Source organism: Dromiciops gliroides, chromosome 5 (genome assembly GCF_019393635.1).
Source record: "Dromiciops gliroides isolate mDroGli1 chromosome 5, mDroGli1.pri, whole genome shotgun sequence".
Lineage (NCBI taxonomy): Eukaryota > Metazoa > Chordata > Mammalia > Microbiotheria > Microbiotheriidae > Dromiciops > Dromiciops gliroides.
Genome location: NC_057865.1, coordinates 64,735,580 through 64,753,724, shown reverse-complemented (window position 1 = coordinate 64,753,724; position 18,145 = coordinate 64,735,580). Strand labels below are relative to the sequence as shown.

The 18,145-nt window shown below is 42.5% G+C and overlaps 1 protein-coding gene across 1 annotated transcript in view; it reads right to left on the bottom strand.

Moving 5' to 3' along the window:
• The window catches only part of LOC122729169 (amyloid beta precursor protein binding family B member 1 interacting protein), a 119,023-nt gene that overhangs the window by 39,208 nt on the left and 61,670 nt on the right, over positions 1 to 18,145 (bottom strand). The window contains exons 6-7 of the mRNA XM_043967886.1: positions 14,624 to 14,783; positions 11,818 to 11,939 (exon numbers count right to left, since the gene is read on the bottom strand). Coding sequence (XP_043823821.1) covers positions 11,818 to 11,939; positions 14,624 to 14,783 — 282 coding nt within the window. The remainder of the gene's footprint in view (positions 1 to 11,817; positions 11,940 to 14,623; positions 14,784 to 18,145) is intronic.

Genomic DNA, 18,145 nt, shown 5'->3' with positions numbered 1-18,145 from the left:
GTTATACTCCCAGAGCAGCCCACCAGAGCCTATTTAATCTGCAAAACACTCGATGTATAGCATTGCATTATAGAACCTAACCGCCCTGGTTAACTGCGTTTGTATGGGAAAAGATACTAAACATTCCAGTAGGGGATGCTAAGGACACGTTCCTCACCACCTCCCCATATGTGCAGGGAGTGGGGGCAGGACTCTGTGCTCCTATGGCCAGGGGAAAGGAAAATCTGGAGGGGAGGAAGTCTGATACTTAAAAGCATTTGGGGGTAAGGAGCTAGACAGGGGCTCTGAGGTCATTTAGTACAACTCGCTCATTTTACAGATGAGGAAACTGAGGCTTTAACTGGGTGGTAGTGAGGAACTTGAACCTGGATGGGGAAAAAACAAATTTTTATTTCAACATAAACGGTTCCCTTTGCTTGTTTGTGGGGCAATGGGGGTTAAGTGACTTGCCCAGGGTCACACAGCCAGTAAGTGCCAAGTAAGTAAGTAAGTAAGTAAGTAAGTAAGTAAGTAAGTAAGTAAGTAAGTAAGTAAGTAAGTAAGTCCGGATTTGAACTCAGGTCCTCCTGAATCCAGGGCTGGTGCTTTATCCACTGTGCCATCAGGCTGCCCTCACTGGTTCCCTTTGTAATCCTACATATTTTCATGTATGCATTTTTTTTTTTTAGTGAGGCAATTGGGGTTGAGTGACTTGCCCAGGGTCACACAGCTAGTAAATGTTAAGTGTCTGAGGTCGGATTTGAACTCAGGTACTCCTGACTCCAGGGCCGGTGCTCTATCCACTCATGTATGCATTTTAAAGCATTATTCTGAGAGAGAGTCCATGGGTTTCATCAGACCAGAACATAGGAGAGGTAAGGAAGCCCTGCCTTAGAGGGATTAAATTAGAGATCTTTTTTTGGCCTCTTTCCAGGCCAGAAACTGCCTGGGCCCTTTCTCACTGTGTCTTCCCACCTGATTCTTCCAACAGAGGTTTCCCTCCCAAGGCCTAGACCAAAAGAGAACTGATTCATGGCTTCTCTCTTCCTGTCCCCGAAGCCACAGCACAGCCCCTTTGAGGTTTTCTAAGGATTTTGTAGTTAGCCACCATTTTAGGTACAAAGATGAAAAGATAATGTGCCTTCCTCCTTTTTTCCCTTTCTGTTCTTACCTCTCCTCCACTATTTGTTGCCTTTCTAAAGCTCTTGCCTAAAGTCTGTCCTTGGACATTACACAGCATTTTTTTTTTTTTTGCAATTCTCTAATCCACTTAGCATTTCATATTGTGTAATATGATTGTGTGTGTGTGTGTGTGTGTGTGTGTGTCCTATTTCCTCAAGACCCATGGAATCAGTGACTGCGTCTTATCTAACTTTTTCTCTCCCAAGTACATAGCATAGAGTTCTGCTCACAGCAGGTGTTTAATAAACATTAACAGCTGGCGTCCATAGAGGATTGCAAGGTTGGTGAGGCACTTTAGATAGGTAATCCCCTTTCAGCTTCACAACAACCCGTGTGTGCGTCGTTCAGCTGTTTTAGTTGTGTCCGACTCTTCGTGGGACCCTATTTGGGGTTTTCGTGGTAGAGATCCTGGAGTAGTTTGCCATTTCCTTCTCCAGCTCATTTTCCAGATGAGGAAACTAAGGGTAACAGGATGAAATGGCTTGCCCAGGGTCATACAGCTAGGAAGTGCCTGAGGCTGAATTTGAACTCAGATCTTCTTGACTCCTGACTGGGTACTCTATCCACCATGCCACCTAGCTATTCAGTCACCCTATGGAGTAGGTCCTATTCTCATTCCTACTTTACAGGTGAGGAAACTGGGGTTGAGTGAGGTCCAAGGTCACACAAAAAAATCTGATGCTGAATTCAAACCCAGCTCTTTCTGACTCCAAGTCAAGTATATCTTCATCTATACCACCGAGGTGACTGAAGGAGGATGAATGAACTTCAACCCTACCCAGAAGAAAAAGGCTAGTTTAGGGGATAATGAATGGTCTTTGGGTACCCAAAAGACCAAAGTACAATCTGTCCACCTCAGAAAATGCCCATCACCACGGACATTTCATCCAGGAGCTGAAAGTTTTTGGAGCAATGATTTCTCAACCTTTTCTGCACCATGGAAGCCCTCAGGCAGTCTTGCAGAAGCCTACAGACTCTTGTCTGCAACAATGTCTTAAAAATCATTCAAGGCATTGCTGAATTTTAGTCAGAGATGAATGAAAATAAAGATGTAAAAAAAATCCCATCCAAGCTCACATGATTGCAAGATCCGTGAAGCCCCAAGGGTCCGTGGACCTCAGCTTAAGAAGCCCTGCTCTGGAGGGAGGAGTGAAGGGGGAGGAAATCGGTGAAAGAGAAGGGGATGTGGGGAGGGCAACGGTGGAAGGGAAGGAGCAGCCACAGGAAATTACTCTGCTGTCCTCCTTCCCCTTTCTCCATCTCACAACCAGTCCCATCACCAAAGGCTCTGATCTGAACTTCTCTGGGCCAAGAAGGAATCAGGAACTGGCAGAAGGGCAAAGGTGCCCAGGCAGTGGGAAAATTCCGTTTATGTCTGGGAAATAAGAGCACGATTTGGAGTCAGAGGACCTAGGTTGAAATCTCAAGACGGCCCCTCGCTACGGGTGTGACCTTGAACAAATCACTTTAATTCTTTGGGCCTCAGTTTCCTGATCTGTAAAATAAGAAGGCAGGATTAGACTTTTTCCAAGGTCCCTTCTAGCCCTAAATCTATGATCCCTTGACTGTAGAAATATGTTATGCTTGGCAGGAAGGGCCCCAAATATACCCAAAGAAACCCCCTCATCTATGTAAAGTTCAGGACTGTGCAAATAAAAATACAGAAGAAATGCCTGGAGGAGGGAAGGTCAAATTCAAAAAGCAACAGCCCGAAGGAGAAGAGAATCCCTGTGGACAGTGTCTGCTTGGAAGGGTCCCAACTAACTACTAACCTCCCAAGGCCTACCCCATTCTTTCCCTATCCACTTTTATTATTTTCAATGCAAATTTAATAACCAAAAACCAAATAAACATAAAGTAATGAGTGAAACCCTTCACAAAATCCTTGGCATTTTAGAGGCTAGACCCAAATGAATTAACAGATAATGATTAAAAAAAAAAAAGTGCTGGATTCAGCCCCAGACAACCTGTGTTTATCCCAGCCCTGCTATTTAGGACCTGTGTGACTTTAAATAAGTTACTTATAAATAACCCTCTGGACCTCAGTTTCCTTGTTTGTAAGACAGGGATAATACTAGTACCCACCCCCTCAGGGCTGTTGTTAGGTTTAATTGAGATAATATGGGTAAAGGCCTCTAGAAAAAGTAATCAATGTTACCTATTCTTTTCTTTCTTTTTTCACAGTCCCCAGGCCTCACCACTAATAGTAACCACATATTTTAGGGTTTTCCTTTTAAAATTCAATGCAGTTGAATTTCTTATAATTCAGCTGCTATTTTGGGGTGCGGAACTAGCAAACTATGTGATAGGCTCCTTGTATTTCATTGGATTTTTAATGTATGTAGTTCTCTTTCTAGGGATGATCTGACCTTCCATGTAAGCGAATCCCTTCAGTTTGAGCCACGCTCTAAGGGGAGATTCCACTGTCTTCATTTTTCTCAACTAGAGACTCTCACAATTTCTCTGGAGCAGAATATGACATTCTCACCTTCGCCTTCCTTCTCTCCCCCCTGTTGCCATCAGCCTCAAAGCCATTCTGAACCTGTCACCTCTAGGCAAGGCCACATGTTGGACTTCCTCTGCATCCTGACATTGCTCAGTGAGCTTTCTCACTTGACTTCCCCCAGCTACCCACAATATCCTCTTGTTAAATTTCACCTCCTCCCACTCTCCCAATGCCAGCCACCCACCCGGCCCAGCTAAAACTTCTAATTCTAGAATTTTCATTTGTTTCGCCAAGGCCCCTTCTAACACGGGCCCCACTTCCCAAACAAGCCGCTGCGGTCACCACTTTCAGTTCCACCCTGATGCTCTAATAACATTTGCCTCTATCTCCTTCCATTATGATTAGTGAATAGGTAATTCCAGCATTAGGTCATCCCTGCTGACCATTCTCAGTTATCATGCCTATTATCAAGAGAACCAATCAATGAACAAACATTGCACCTAGTATGCGTTGGGCACTATGTTAATCAAAAGTGAGCCAAGTTGGGGGCAGCAAGGTGGCACAATGGATAAGGCACTGGCCCTGGATTCAGGAGGACCTGAGTTCAAATCCAGCCTCAGACACTTGAAACTTACTAGCTATGTGACCCTGGGCAAGTCACTTAACCCTCATTACCCCACCAAAAAAAAAAAAAAGTGAGCCAAGTCACTGTTTCTCAAGGAACTTACCCCACAGGGGACATACTATGGTCAGAGAGAAGCAAATAGTCAATACACACACACCACAATGATGGGGGAGAAGGCATGAAACAGAGAGAAAGGGGAACTAGAAAAGAAAGTAGCATCTGAACTGAGCCTTGAAGGCAGGGAAGGATTCCAAGAGGCAGAGAGAGGCAGAGAAGGAGAGAATGCTACCTATGGGGCACAGCTAAGGCAAAGGTAAAGAGATGGGAGATGAAATACCATGTAAAGTGAAGAGGAAGTCAGCTACCGAGGTCACAGGCCGGAGTTACGGTGCCAGGCCTAGCATTGGGAGACCTGGATTTAATGGAATGACTATGGGCAACAAGGGCAAACCACTTGAGGCATCAGCCTCTTCCTGATGCATGAAACAGGGGCAATGATACCTGGAGTACCTATGCCACTGGATTGTTGTTAGGGCCACTAGATGGTCCCTAGATGATCCAATTTTATGCCGTGTGCCTCCTGCGTCTCTACCCACAAACTGCCATCAGTGCTCGGTATGTTTTATGAAGTTGTTAAAGTAACTGCATAAACATTTATTTTTTTCCCCCAGGTCTGGGTCCTGAACTTGTTTTTCAAATGAAAGGAAAAATGGAATTGCTTATCTCTATTATATTGTAGGGGGGTTGACTCCCAGTCATTACATGATCTCTAAATACTGATCAGGGCACCTCAGATGGAAGACAACCATCACCCCCAAAGCCACTCAACGGGGTCAATATCTATGATGAAAGATAAAAGGGACGCTCTTCTGAGGATATCTTACAAGGGGAGTTGGGGAAAAATAAAGAAATTTGTTGGCTAATATGTGTCTGGTTTGCTGTTAAGTTCTCTCAAACATTTTCAGGCTGGGTATCTGTTTCCAAAGCAATTGTGTATGTGTGTCAGGGTGGAGGTTTGAATTTACCTGACAGATGAGACAATTCTTCTGGATCTGAACACAATAAACCATTAGACAGGCTAAAAGCAGACTGCCAGCAATGCTAATTTAGATAATTTGTATTTCCATTCCTGCCCTCCCCTGCCACCCCCCAAATAAGAATCCCATTATTCTTTTCCATTGTGACTTGTAATTTTCTTGAAAATGACAAAGTCTGGATGGTCTGACTATTGAAACAAAAAAATTAGTTCAGTAGTACCAGATACTTCAGCTTGCTGACCACACGGAGGAGCCATATAAAATTGGTTGTCCATTTCCAATGTCCATGAGAAAGGAGACTCCTCCTAAGTGATTATGTCTCTTGTCATGATATGAAATGACTCTAGCTCTCTGAAATTTTATTAACTTGCCAGTGATTTGTATTTTTATTTACTTATTTGTGTGCATAATGTTTTCCTCCAAAAGAAGGCACTTTAACTATCTCAGTGCCTGGCACTGGAAAAGTGTTAAATGCTGTCCAAACAAAAGAATGAATGCTGACTCTGACTTCACCAATACTGTCATGTTTACAAAATGTTTGCATTAGCGCCTTCCTTCTGCTTCTAGACTATAAGTTTAAGAAACTTCCTTCAGGAGCAGCTAGGTGGTGCAGTGGATAAAGCGCCAGCCCTGGATTCAGGAAGACCTGAGTTCAAATCTGATCTCAGACACTTGACACTTACTAGCCGTATGACCCCGGGCAAGTCACTTAACCCCCACTGCCCCACAAAGAAAGAAAAAGAAAAAAAAGAAACTTTCCTCCTGCATGTGTGAGATATACAAACATGTGTACACATCTGTAGAATACATGTATTTATATGTAGATACATGATGTGTATACATTTGTAGATATGTTCCTACATGGTGGTACAGATGATGGATTTGAAGTCACAGATCTGGGTTTGAATTCTAGCTCTGCTGTTCTGTGACCTTGGGAAAGTGGTTTAACCTTTCTGGGCCCCCATTTCTTGATTTGTAAAGTGAGGGGAAGAGTTGGATTGAATGACCTCTAAGGTCCCTCCTAGTTTTAAATGTATGACCCTGTGGTTCTTCTACTCTGTATTGAACTGGCCTTTGCTAAATTTGGGTGAAAATATTGTTTAGGGGGGCAGATAGGTGGTGCAGTGGATAAAGCACAGGCTCTGGATTCAGGAGGACCTGAGTTCAAATCTGACCTCAGACACTTCACACTTACTAGCTGTGTGACCCTGGGCAAGTCACTTAACCCTCATTGCCCTACCAAAAAAACCAAAGCAAACAAAAACTAACCAAACAAAACCCAAAAAAGAGAAAATATTGTCTTAGGCCTTAGCTCTTATGAGCTTTTTAAGTCCTTTATGTTGAACTTGCATCATTGGCTAAAGTTACATTTCTCTCTTGGAATTTCCCCATTTGCAACTGGGGGAGACCCTTAGCTTAAGGAAAATTCTTAGGGATGAGGTCATCTTAGAGATGAGTGAACAGAATCAGGTTATTTTTTTCCCCTTTAAGTACCCAGGTGGAGGCAACATGGTGTAGTGGATGGAGAGTCTAGAAAGGTGGACTTGAGTCTCACCTTTGATTTATAGGGTTTGTGTCACAACTACTCTGCGGCTCCAGGACATTTACCAATTTGTATTGGAAGAGGGAGGAGTTCCCCATAGCAAAGAAATCACAAGTCAAGGAAAAATAAAAATTCCCCTGGATAACTGGAAAAGGGTCAGATGAGGATGCGTCAGGGATAGGCAGAGAATGCACCCATTCATCACAGAAGGAAAAATCTACATATGGAAATTGTCAGAAAAGCATGAGGAATGGTTTCATTTTCTCCAATCTGCATTTATTTCTAAAATAATTTACTTAATATAATTCTGATCTCTGGAAAGGCTATGATGAAGGATGATTAAAAAAAAGAGAGACCAAATGTTGAAAAGGTTTTTGGAAGGAGCAGGAAAATGGAAGATGGAGCCTTAAAATCTATCTTCATGCAAGTAAGAATCAAGTGAGGGAAACCCCTGGATTAGAGCTTATTTTTTTCTTCATAGACAACATCCTACTATCAATCACCCTTTTGTGTATTCAAATAAGTAACACCCTTCCAGAGTCACATTCTAGTCAAGGACTCCAGCCCCCCAATCTCAATGAGGCTGATGAAGTCAAACTCCTTTGTGTTCCCCGTGCTGTGTATGGCTCATCCCTTCCTACTTCCTCTGCCTTGGGTAAGCTGGGCTTATGGGACTCCTGCTGAAGCTCATCCAGTCTACCTTTTCATTTGACCCTGTTTATTTTTACATTTCTGAAGTCCCTGATACTTGTTAAGTGCTTGATCGGGTCTCTTTCACCCTTCACCTCTGAAAAATGAGGTTTTGAACTGGGTGCTCCAGTAAAGTCAGAATAAATATTAAAGCCCCTGATTCTCCTCTAGACTATTGACACTGAGACACCTCAAGGAGGGGACAGATGTAAAGGATGGAGAGATTGGAGGGACCATCTATCTCGAGGTACAATGAGGACTTTTCCTGTCAGGACCTTCTCATGTATAAAAAAACGGAAGGGCTTTTGGTGAGAGGTCCTGCCCTGGGAGAAGTGTCTAAGTGGCCCTCTCACATATTCTTAATTTCTCCAAAAGGCCGGCACAACCATTGCTAAGAGCAGAAAGGCGCATGACATTCTGAAGTCTTTTACAGACATTCATTCCATTAGCTAAAATGTTCACAACCCCAAATCCTTCCCTTGAACCATTTCTGATTCTTTTTGAACAGCTGGTTTCTAGCTAACCCCTCAAACACCTTCTGGGCCAGCAATGTGATGCAGAGCAGTTGGACAGGAGATTAAGCCTTCCAAGGTCACAGATGTGATCCAATCATGGAATGGAGATGGTGTCACAGTCCTGTGTTAAGACACTTTTCTGGGAGTTGTCACTTTATGTAAATGGAATCAATTAAGAAAAAACAACACCCTTATTGAAGTACAGAATGCTTTAGAAAAAGATTTGCATTTGAAGCTTGGAATCAACTGTTCAGGGGAGGAAAGAGTTAGTTCAATATAACAAAAACACATTTCCAGGTTTCACATGCTTCGCAAACTCCCTCAGGAAATAATTATTATTCTGTAGGCTCTTTGATTTTTTTTTTTCAGTATGAATGTAGAATCAGATGAGAGTTTGCCTCTTACACCCCCACCAAGCCTTTGTAGACTCGGCACAAAGCTGTCATGAAGTGAATTAGCTATTAGGAAGTTACGGCAGCCCTACTCTCATGGATACCTTACCTGCACATGTACTTGCTTAGAAGTGGGATGTTTCAGACACATTAAGTGACTCATGACCTTTTATCATTCTCTGAGTCATCACTGAAGTGCCCTGGAGTGAAAGGCCTATTAAGGTAATTTCCGGAAAGCAGGAAGTTTGTACAACAAACCAATAAGAATAGCGATGCACCCGCCCAAAGGACTGAAGAGCAATCCATCATTTCCCCAAGGCCTGATAAAAGTGAAACTGAAAAAAACTAAAGCCATTAAAGGTCAGCATCCTTGGTGACTGGTTGCCTTTGGAACATGGGAAGCAGTATCAAGTGTACTGCTGAGTTAGAAAAGTAGGTAAAGACTAGAAAGAAACAAACTTGGTTTCATTTTAGAGAACTTCTCTCTACCAAAAAAGGTATCCATAATGCATCTCCCAGTGCCACAGATGGAAGTTTGTGGACTTTTTTGTTGTTTGTTTTTTTGGGGGGACAATGAGGGTGAAGTGACTTGTCCAAGGTCACACAGCTAGTAAGTGTTAAGTGTCTGAGGCTGGATTTGAACTCGGGTCCTCCTGACTCCAGGGCCGGTGCTCTATCCACTGCGCCACCTAGCTGCCCCCTACATTTGAATTTTTATGCTTAATTAAGTACTTAATGAGCACCAGTGCAGAATGGATCACAGAACTTGGTAAACCATCTAGTTCTACCTAGAGCTGCCCAGGAACCCCTTCTTACTACCTTCCCAACAAGTGGTCATGGAACATCTGCTGAACACCACAAGTCAAGGCAAACCCACTACCTTTTCGGGTGGCCCCCTCTAGCCTTCGATGTCTATAACCATTAGGAAGGTTTTCTTTACATAGAATCAGCCTATCTCCAACTTTTACCCACTGGTACTACTTGTGTCTTTTAAAACTCACTTCCCCAGTGGCAGCCCTTTAGATACCTGCTTTCCTTCCCTCCTCACTAAAAAATCTGTTATCTCAAGACAACATCCACATTCCTTTAGTGGTTCCTAATTATGGTGAATTTTCTATTCTGCTTACCATGCCGGGTACCTCTTCGGGATGTGTTCTAGTTCTAAATGAAGTACTGCAGTCAAAAAATGAAGTTCTCAGTACAGAAGACAATCCTCTGGATATATTCTTACCAAGGTATTGTAGCAGCAGCATTACCTCTTTGCTTTACATATGACATCTCTCTTAAATCAGCCTAGGATATAGCATTAGCTTTTTGGTTCTACTGATACTATATATACCCTTGATGTCTAATGAGCTTTCAGTTCCCAAAAACTCAACTGCTGTCTAGACACACAGTTCCATCCTATATTAGTGAGACTGATTTTTTTTTTTGGTGGGACAATGAGGGTTAAGTGACTTGCCCAGAGTCATACAGCTAGTAAGTGTCAAGTGTCTGAGGCTGGATTTGAACTCAGGTCCTCCTGAATCCAGGGCTGGTGCTTTATCCACTGTGCCACTTAGCTGCCCCAGAGGCTGATTTTAAAAACCCAAATGTAGAGCTTTACATGTATCTGGATTAAATTTCATCTGGTGCTTTCCCAGACATTCTTGTCAGGGATGACATTTTCCTGATGGCATCAAGGCCCAGGATGTTACGGAACTTCCTCTAAATGAGATGCATAATCATTTTGTTTTGTTTTGTTTTTTTTTGTTTTTGCAGGCAATGGGGGTTAAGTGACTTGCCCAGGGTCACACAGCTAGTAAGTGTCAAGTGTCTGAGGCAGGATTTGAACTCAGGTACTCCTGAATCCAGGGCCAGTGATTTAACCACTGCACCAGATGCATAATCATTTAATCAAACTTTGCCTAACTATACATACAGGGAACACAAATGGATGCAGAATGCCTAATGTCCAGAATGTGATATACATTTATAAGATCAACCCATAAAGCTGGCCAGTCAGTATATATATCTTGGACATCAATCAATAAATAGTAAGCATCTGCTAGGTGGCAGGCACTGTGCTCAGTACATGCCAATGCACATCAAATGTAATCCAGAAACAAATAGGAGAGTAGAGACTGTATTCCCTTTGGGAAATTATGCTGTGATTCTAAAGACTCCAAGCTTCTCCTTAAAATAAAAGTCAATATTTTTAAAAACAACATTTGTTCATATTTAGTTTCTGAAGAACTAAAATGGAGGATGACCCAAAGGGGAACAGAACAGAGAGGTACTCAGTGGGCTTGAGCAGGCTGAAATGTGCTACCAACAAAGGACCACTAGAGATGTATGATTTGGAGGGGGGGGGAAGGTAGGTTGGTTACGTGGTGAGGAATAATCAATTTACAGCCAATGGGTTTTCACTTGGTACACACATATCAGGAGATCTAACAGAAGGCCACTGAATGGACACCACGCGGGGGGCTTACAGGAAGACACAGACAAGAAGTGTTCAGGCCAAGCAGGCATGGATGGGGTAGCATCTCAACGGAGGAAGTATCCAAATCGTTAAGATGACATCCACTGTGGTGAGAACCGTTGTTCTAGCCTGATGCTGATTCCCAATTTTGAGTCCCCTACAGCTTCATTCAAGCACAAAATGGGACCAAGGCCACATCCTTGGGGCACTTTATATTAGAGACCTCACCCCCAAACTGACACAGACCAATTAATGATTATTCTCAATCATTTGACTGCGTTTAAAGCCACTCTAACGGCTCATACTTCTCCATTTTGTCCTCAAACATGGGATAAGAAGACTTTGTCGAATGTCTTCAATGAAATATTATTCTATGTACAGTATCACCTTGATCCAGTTACTTTGTGAGAACAGACATGATTTAGTAGAACATGACCTGAATTGGTGAAGTTAACTTTTTTTTTCATGAAAACTGCTTCCCTTTCAAAGCACTCATGAACCACCCTGTCCATGAATTCTGAGATTTTGCCAAGAATGGAAGTCAAGCTCACTGACCTACAGTTTAAAGCTGCCTTCTTTCATTTTTTTTTTAAACTGGAACATTTGCCTTTCTCCTGTCTTAAGCACTTCTCTTTTTCACCACAACCTTTCAAAGTTCACTGTGAAGAACTCAGAGAGCTCAAATATGCATAAGGATGAGACTGATGGAGTCAAAGAGAAATAAAAGTAGGAGAGAAGGGAAAGACAACAGACCTATTCATAGGGTTAAATGACCAAAGCCTGTCTTCTGAAGTATTGTCAGAATGTTGACTTGGCCAGGACTTGTATTTATAGATTCTTTTCAAAGCATTCTAAGTATTTACAAAAGATAGTTATGAAATTTAAATATGTATGCCATTTTGAAAAAAAACATTTCATATCCTTTAAGAAGGGCTTTTCCTTACCTGAGGGTTTTTAAATACAGCATATTTTTCATCTTTCTCCAAAAATAATAACTTATTTTCAGTATCTCTTGTCCAGTTTGATAAGATTTCAACAACATTTTCATGGTCTTCGAAAATCCTCTCTGATGAAATAAAAAGTGCATTCTTAATCCCAATGCCTAGATATTCTCAAACAATAGAGAGATAAGTTACTGAGAACTTAGTACATGGTTCATGTTTTATTTGTTATTCTAATATGATCTAGGTACACAGACTGTTAGAACTGAATCTCAGAGATAATCTTCTCTCACTCCCCCACTTGATAAGGAAATCTAGACTGGGGAGTTTAAATACCTTACCCAGAGCTATACACAGTAGGGCCAGCATTCAAACTCAAGTTTTCTGACCCCAATTCCATTGCTCTTGCTACTCATAGGAACATCATAGGAAGAAATAATTAGACTTTTTTGTTGTTGTTTCTGCTAAGAGGGCTGAATTGGAACTAATGGACAGCAGTTATGGGAAGGATGATTTTAGCTGAACACAAGGAATAACTTCTCAACAATTAGAATGACCTAAAAATGGCATGGGCTGCCTTGGGGAAGTGCGTCTCTCATCACAGGAAGGACGTATCCGGAGTCTTGGTGACTACTTGTGAATGATGTTGCAGGTAAGGCTCCTGATTATGGTTAGATCATCTCTGAGATTCCTTCCAACTCTAATGTTTTATTTAAGTTTGACTAAGGGGAAAACTTTTCAGTCTGCATTTCATTTTTAAGTTTCTAATATTCTCAGTAAGAGGCAGACTTGGTGATTTGTATAGCTGTGAGAAAGTTTATCATCATGCACTTCGGAGTGTGTCACTTCGTACCTGAGTATACCTGATACCAGGTAGACACTGATATAAAGAGGGGAAAGAGAACTAGAGTAAGGAAGGGTGCAATGATTTAAGATGAAAAAGTGAGATATTAGGGGAGTAGAAAATGTAGCTCACATCTCCTTGATGCTCTCAGCCCAGTGATCTACCTTCTATTAGGTACCACTATTAGCCATCCTAAATGCACAATGCATGTCCTGAACCACAGCTAAAACACAAATTCTATCCCTGACCCAAAAGGGTTGGAAGAAACTTCAGGGGGTTATTTAGCATGGTCCCCTTACTCCAGAATAAACTTCACTTAAGCTCTTCCATACAGATAGTTTTTCACTCCGTTAATGTTGATAATCGTTGAACCACAATGTGCAAGTTGGAAGAGATCTCTCCCTCTATGCTGGCAATTCATTTCAATTCAAATCAATAATCATTATTAAGTGCCAACCATATGCAAGGCACTGAGTAAGGTATGTAGACAAAATTGAAACAGCTCTTAAGATTTTGTGATTCTTTGAATGTGCTATAAAGTACTTTCTTTTAAGGAGATTATATTCTACTGGGGGGGAGGGGAGGTTATCCTCCCAGTGTATCCACAGAAAAGTTAAAAACCAGGTCATTTATGGAAGGAGAACATGAACAACTAAAAGTTAAGGAAAGGCTTGACTGAATCTTCAAGGAAGATAAGGATTCTTTTTTTTTTTTTTAAATGAGGCAATTGGGGTTAAGTGACTTGCCCAAGGTCACACAGCTAGTAAGTGTTTAGTGTCTGAGGCCGGATTTGAACTCAGGTACTCCTGACTCCAGGGCCGGTGCTCTATCCACTGCGCCATCTAGCTGCCCCGAAGATAAGGATTCTAAGAGGCAGGAGTGAACATGGTCAGATCCATGCCTTGAGAAAAATATTTTGGCAGCTAAGCAGAGAATGGACTGGGGAGGGGTGGCAAAGTTGGGAGCAGGCATGAATTAGGAGGCCATGGGAATGGAGAGAAGAGTGATGATGGGAGAGATGCTATGGAGGCAGAATTTAGAAGACTTAGCAACAGATGAAATAGGGGTGTGAAGGAAAAGGGGAAGAATCAAGGATGATTCTGATCTTGGATAATAATAACTCATATTTATAGAGTGGGTTTTTTCTTTATTTGATCCTTATGATAATTCTGTCTATTAACATAGATGAGGAAGCTGAGATTCAAAACGTTACATGTCTTGGCCAGGGCCACATAGCTAGGAAGTGTCTCTGCTGAATTTGAACCCAGCTCTTCCTGACTCCAAGTCTGGTGCTGTATACAAAGGACCTCACTGTAAAGAAGGAAGTTTGGAGCAGATGTGGTTTAGTGGGGAAGGACAGTAGAGAAGAGGGCAACAAAGAGCTCATTACTTCCTTCTCATCTCCCCAACCCTGATCAATCTCTCCTACCCATTCCTTCATATTTTCCAGCTCTACCAATAGCAGGTGGGCAAACTCATCCAAGCTAGTCCAAGTCAAGAGGGAATTATTTTGCTGCCCAGTTAATACAATTGTCATCCAAGGGAGGACAAGGACTAAAGTATAGGTCTACGGTAAAGTGATGCGCTCCGTTTTAAGCCTGCAGAGCTTGGAAAGAGACATCAGATGACAGATGCTCAGGACATCTCCCCAATCTGCTCAGTTTACTGGGCATGCAATGAGAAGTATCAGCCTGCCACTTTTTTCCTCTAATGGAAAACAACGGATCCATGACAATAAAAATGCCTGTAATCCTTATGGTCTGGCCACCTGCTACCACGATGGTCCTTCTATAACAAAGAAATTCGAGAGTAGGTATTAAATCTGATAGAGGAGGAGAAAGGACAGATGGGGACTCAAGATAGCTTTGATAGAAGAAATCTCATTTAACACTAGACCAATAGCAATACAAAGCAAACAAGACTTTTAGGCGCCATTTACAGTCTACTCACGGCTGTGAAACTTACCAATTTGTAGTTCTGGGTACATTTCATAAAGACACCAATCCAGGTTGTAATTGAAGTGGGTTTTCTCAAAGAGGTTATCTAAAACATCTCGCGCTGACTGCCGTTCATCCACCATCAGCGACTTTGTGCTGTTATCGTTCATGTGCACCTTGACGACAAGCTGAGTGTGGAGTCATTAAAGAGCTAGTTAATTTCGGTAAATGGTACGGTCCGTCCATTCAAGAGAGATGAGAATGATTCAAGTCGAAAGTTACAAAGCTACAAAGACAAACTTTTTTCTTTTCTTTTCTTTCTTTCTTTCTTTTTTTTGTGGGGCAATGAGGGTTAAGTGACTTGCCCAGAGTCACACAGCTAGTAAGTGTCAGGTGTCTAAGGCCTGATTTATACTTGGGTCCTCCTGAATCCAGGGCCGGTGCTTTATCCACTGTGCCACTTAGCTGCCCCAAAGACAAACATTTTCAAGGGCTCTATTTTGGGTAAGGGGAGAAGGGAGAGACTGAGTCTTCCTATCTGGCTCATGCTAGATGTGCAATGGCCTCTCAGGAGCTGATGAGCAACGAAGCTTTGACTTCCTCCAGTTCCTACTTGTGTCTTTAGACAGTCTGTTAAGCCCACAGACTCAGAAGACTGGCCATATTGGTACCAGACATCGCACAGCCATTCCAATGGCTTAGCCCACTCTATCTCAGACTCCCAAACTCCAGAGGTCCACCAGTATCAGCCTCCCCAGTGGCAGGGATAACAACCATGACCTATCACACCCATTTCTAAAAGATTTTTTTTTTAGGTAATTGGGATTTGGTGACTTGCCCAGGGTCGTCCAGCTAGTAAGTGTCTGAAGCTTGCATTTGAACTCGGGTCCTCCTGACTCCAGGGCCTGGTGCTCTATAAACTGAGCTATATAAATGTTCCTAAAAGATATTCTTTTAAAAGTAAATATAGGGGCAGCTAGGTGGCGCAGTGGATAGAGCATCTGCCCTGGAGTCAGGAGTACCTGAGTTCAAATCCGGCCTCAGACAATTAACACTTACTAGCTATGTGACCCTGGGCAAGTCACTTAACCCTAATTGCCTCACTTAAAAAAAAAAAAAAAGTAAATATGGGGGCAGCTAGGTGGCATAGTGGATAAAGCACCGGCCCTGGATTCAGGAGGACCTGAGTTCAAATCCAGCTTCAAACACGTGACACTAGCTGTGTGACCCTGGGCAAGTCCCTTAACCCTCATGGCCCCACCAAAAAACAAAAAACAAACAAAAAAAGTAAATATAAGCCCAACATACTAGATGCTGTATCCCCTATGTGTAGGGTGACATAACTTTGAGTAGCTGGGTGACTTGGCAGTTCTGTAGGATATAGTCTGTTCAGAGTCACAGAGCATATTATTTTGGTGATTCCGCTACTTTTCTTACCCCCACCTCCACCCCCGGAGAGTGCAGGCAATGGAGAATTAATAGCATCACAGACCTAAAACTGGAAGGCTACAACCCCTTCCCCCCTTTTTTCAGATAAGGAAACTGAGGACCAGAGATGTCAAGTGATTTGTCCAAGGTCACATTATAGCCCATAGAAAGAAAATCCAGGTGCAGCTGTATTTGCTTTTGGTTAATTTAAAACAAAAGCCATATGGCCTTTGTAAATGAGGTGTGCAGAGCTTGCCCCAATCAGACTGACTCAACCTGGCATTCTTCAGCCTAACTTGCTTTAACATCTATAATTCTGTGCTAAGAGCTAATCTCTGAGCTGCCCAAATTCCTTGCATAAAATCTGGGGGGGGGGCAGCTAGGTGGTGCAGTGGATAAAGCACTGGCCTTGGATTCAGGAGGACCTGAGTTCAAATCTGACCTCAGACACTTGACACTTACTAGCTGTGTGACCCTGGGCAAGTCACTTAACCCTCATTGCCCCACCCCAAAAAAAATCTGTGAGAGGGAGGGTTAGGAAAACTTTACCTTGCTGCTGGAAAAAAACCAAATAATATTGTTTAATGACATGATATAGTAAAGCCTTCCATTCTAGAGTCCCACACTAGAAGCAGGTAGGTGGCAAAGTGGATAAAGCTCTGGGTCTGGAGTTGTAAAGACCTGAGTTCAAATATGACCTCGGGCACTTACTAGCTATGTGACCCTGGGCAAGTCCCTTAATCTGTCTGCCTCAGTCTCCTTAACTGTAAAACTGGGATCATAATAGCACCTACCTTCCAAGGTAGGATCAAATGAGATATTATTTACAAAGCACTTAACACTGTGTCTGATATGGAGTAGTCACTTAATAAGTTCTTTTGTTTTTGTTTTTGTTTTTTTGGTGGGGCAATGAGGGTTAAGTGACTTGCCCAGGGTCACACAGCTAGTAAGTGACAAGTGTCTGAGGCCAGATTTGAACTCAGGTCCTCCTGACTCCAGGGCTGATGCTTTATCCACTGCGCCACCTAGCTGCCCTCCACTTAATAAATTCTTATTTCCTTCCTCCCCTTCTTCCTTCCTGCCAGCTCTAAATCTATGACCCAAAGATCCAAAGGTTATCCATGCCTATATACTTATATCTATGAATACATTTTCCTCTTTGAAAGTGAAATTGACAACCGGATGGTTTCACTCTGTCTTTGTTGTCAATGACAATCCCACTAGCTGCCTGGTTCTGAAAAGCCCAAACCAGCCTCATCCCCTGAGCTACACCCAGAGGAAGCAGAGACAACCTCCTTCAGGAATGCTGAGGGCATTCGAAGCACTCCAGATAGACTAGACTTCCTTTTTAATTTCATTTTATTATTATTTTTTAAAATGTGTTTTGGATTAGTCCCTGACTCCCTTATTCTCTTAATGTTCAGCACCACAGACAGGCCCCTGGTTTTAGTACCACATCTGAAGTGCTTGAAATACGAATAAATACAGAGTTTGGCTTTTTGATCTGCCTTCCTCACCCTCACCCCTCCCCAGAAAAGCCCAAATGGACATCAGCTGCTGACCTTAATTCTCAGTGATGGCTGTATCTGGATGTTTCCCCTGCTGCTGCAAAGCTGCTCAGGGGGTGAAGGATTCACGCTCGAATCTGTCTAACCTGAACTGCAAAGTTCTATCGCTTTTAGGGAAGGAAATAGTTACTATACTTCTCTCCCTCATTCTTTAAGTGTCTGCTGAGGTAGAGAGCTAGGATGCTTCTTGCTGGTATAGCCTGTCCTCTCCCTCTCCTTTTCCCTCTCCCTCTCTCTCAATAGCTAGCTCTCAAATTTGCAAAGTACTTAACATATATTATGACATTTGATCCTCCCCACAACCCTGGGAGATAGGTACTATTCTTATGTCCATTATAAAGATAATGAAACAGGGGAAGAAGGGTTAAATGAGTTGTCTAGGGTCACAAAACTAAGTAAGGTGTCTGAGGTATAATTTGAACTCAGGTCTTCTTGACTTCTGAGTGTAGTGCGCTATCCACTGTGCCATCTAGATTTTCAATATTATACTACCAGCACTACCTCTGCCTCCTACCACCATCAGCACCACCACCACTACGGAATGCCACTACTAC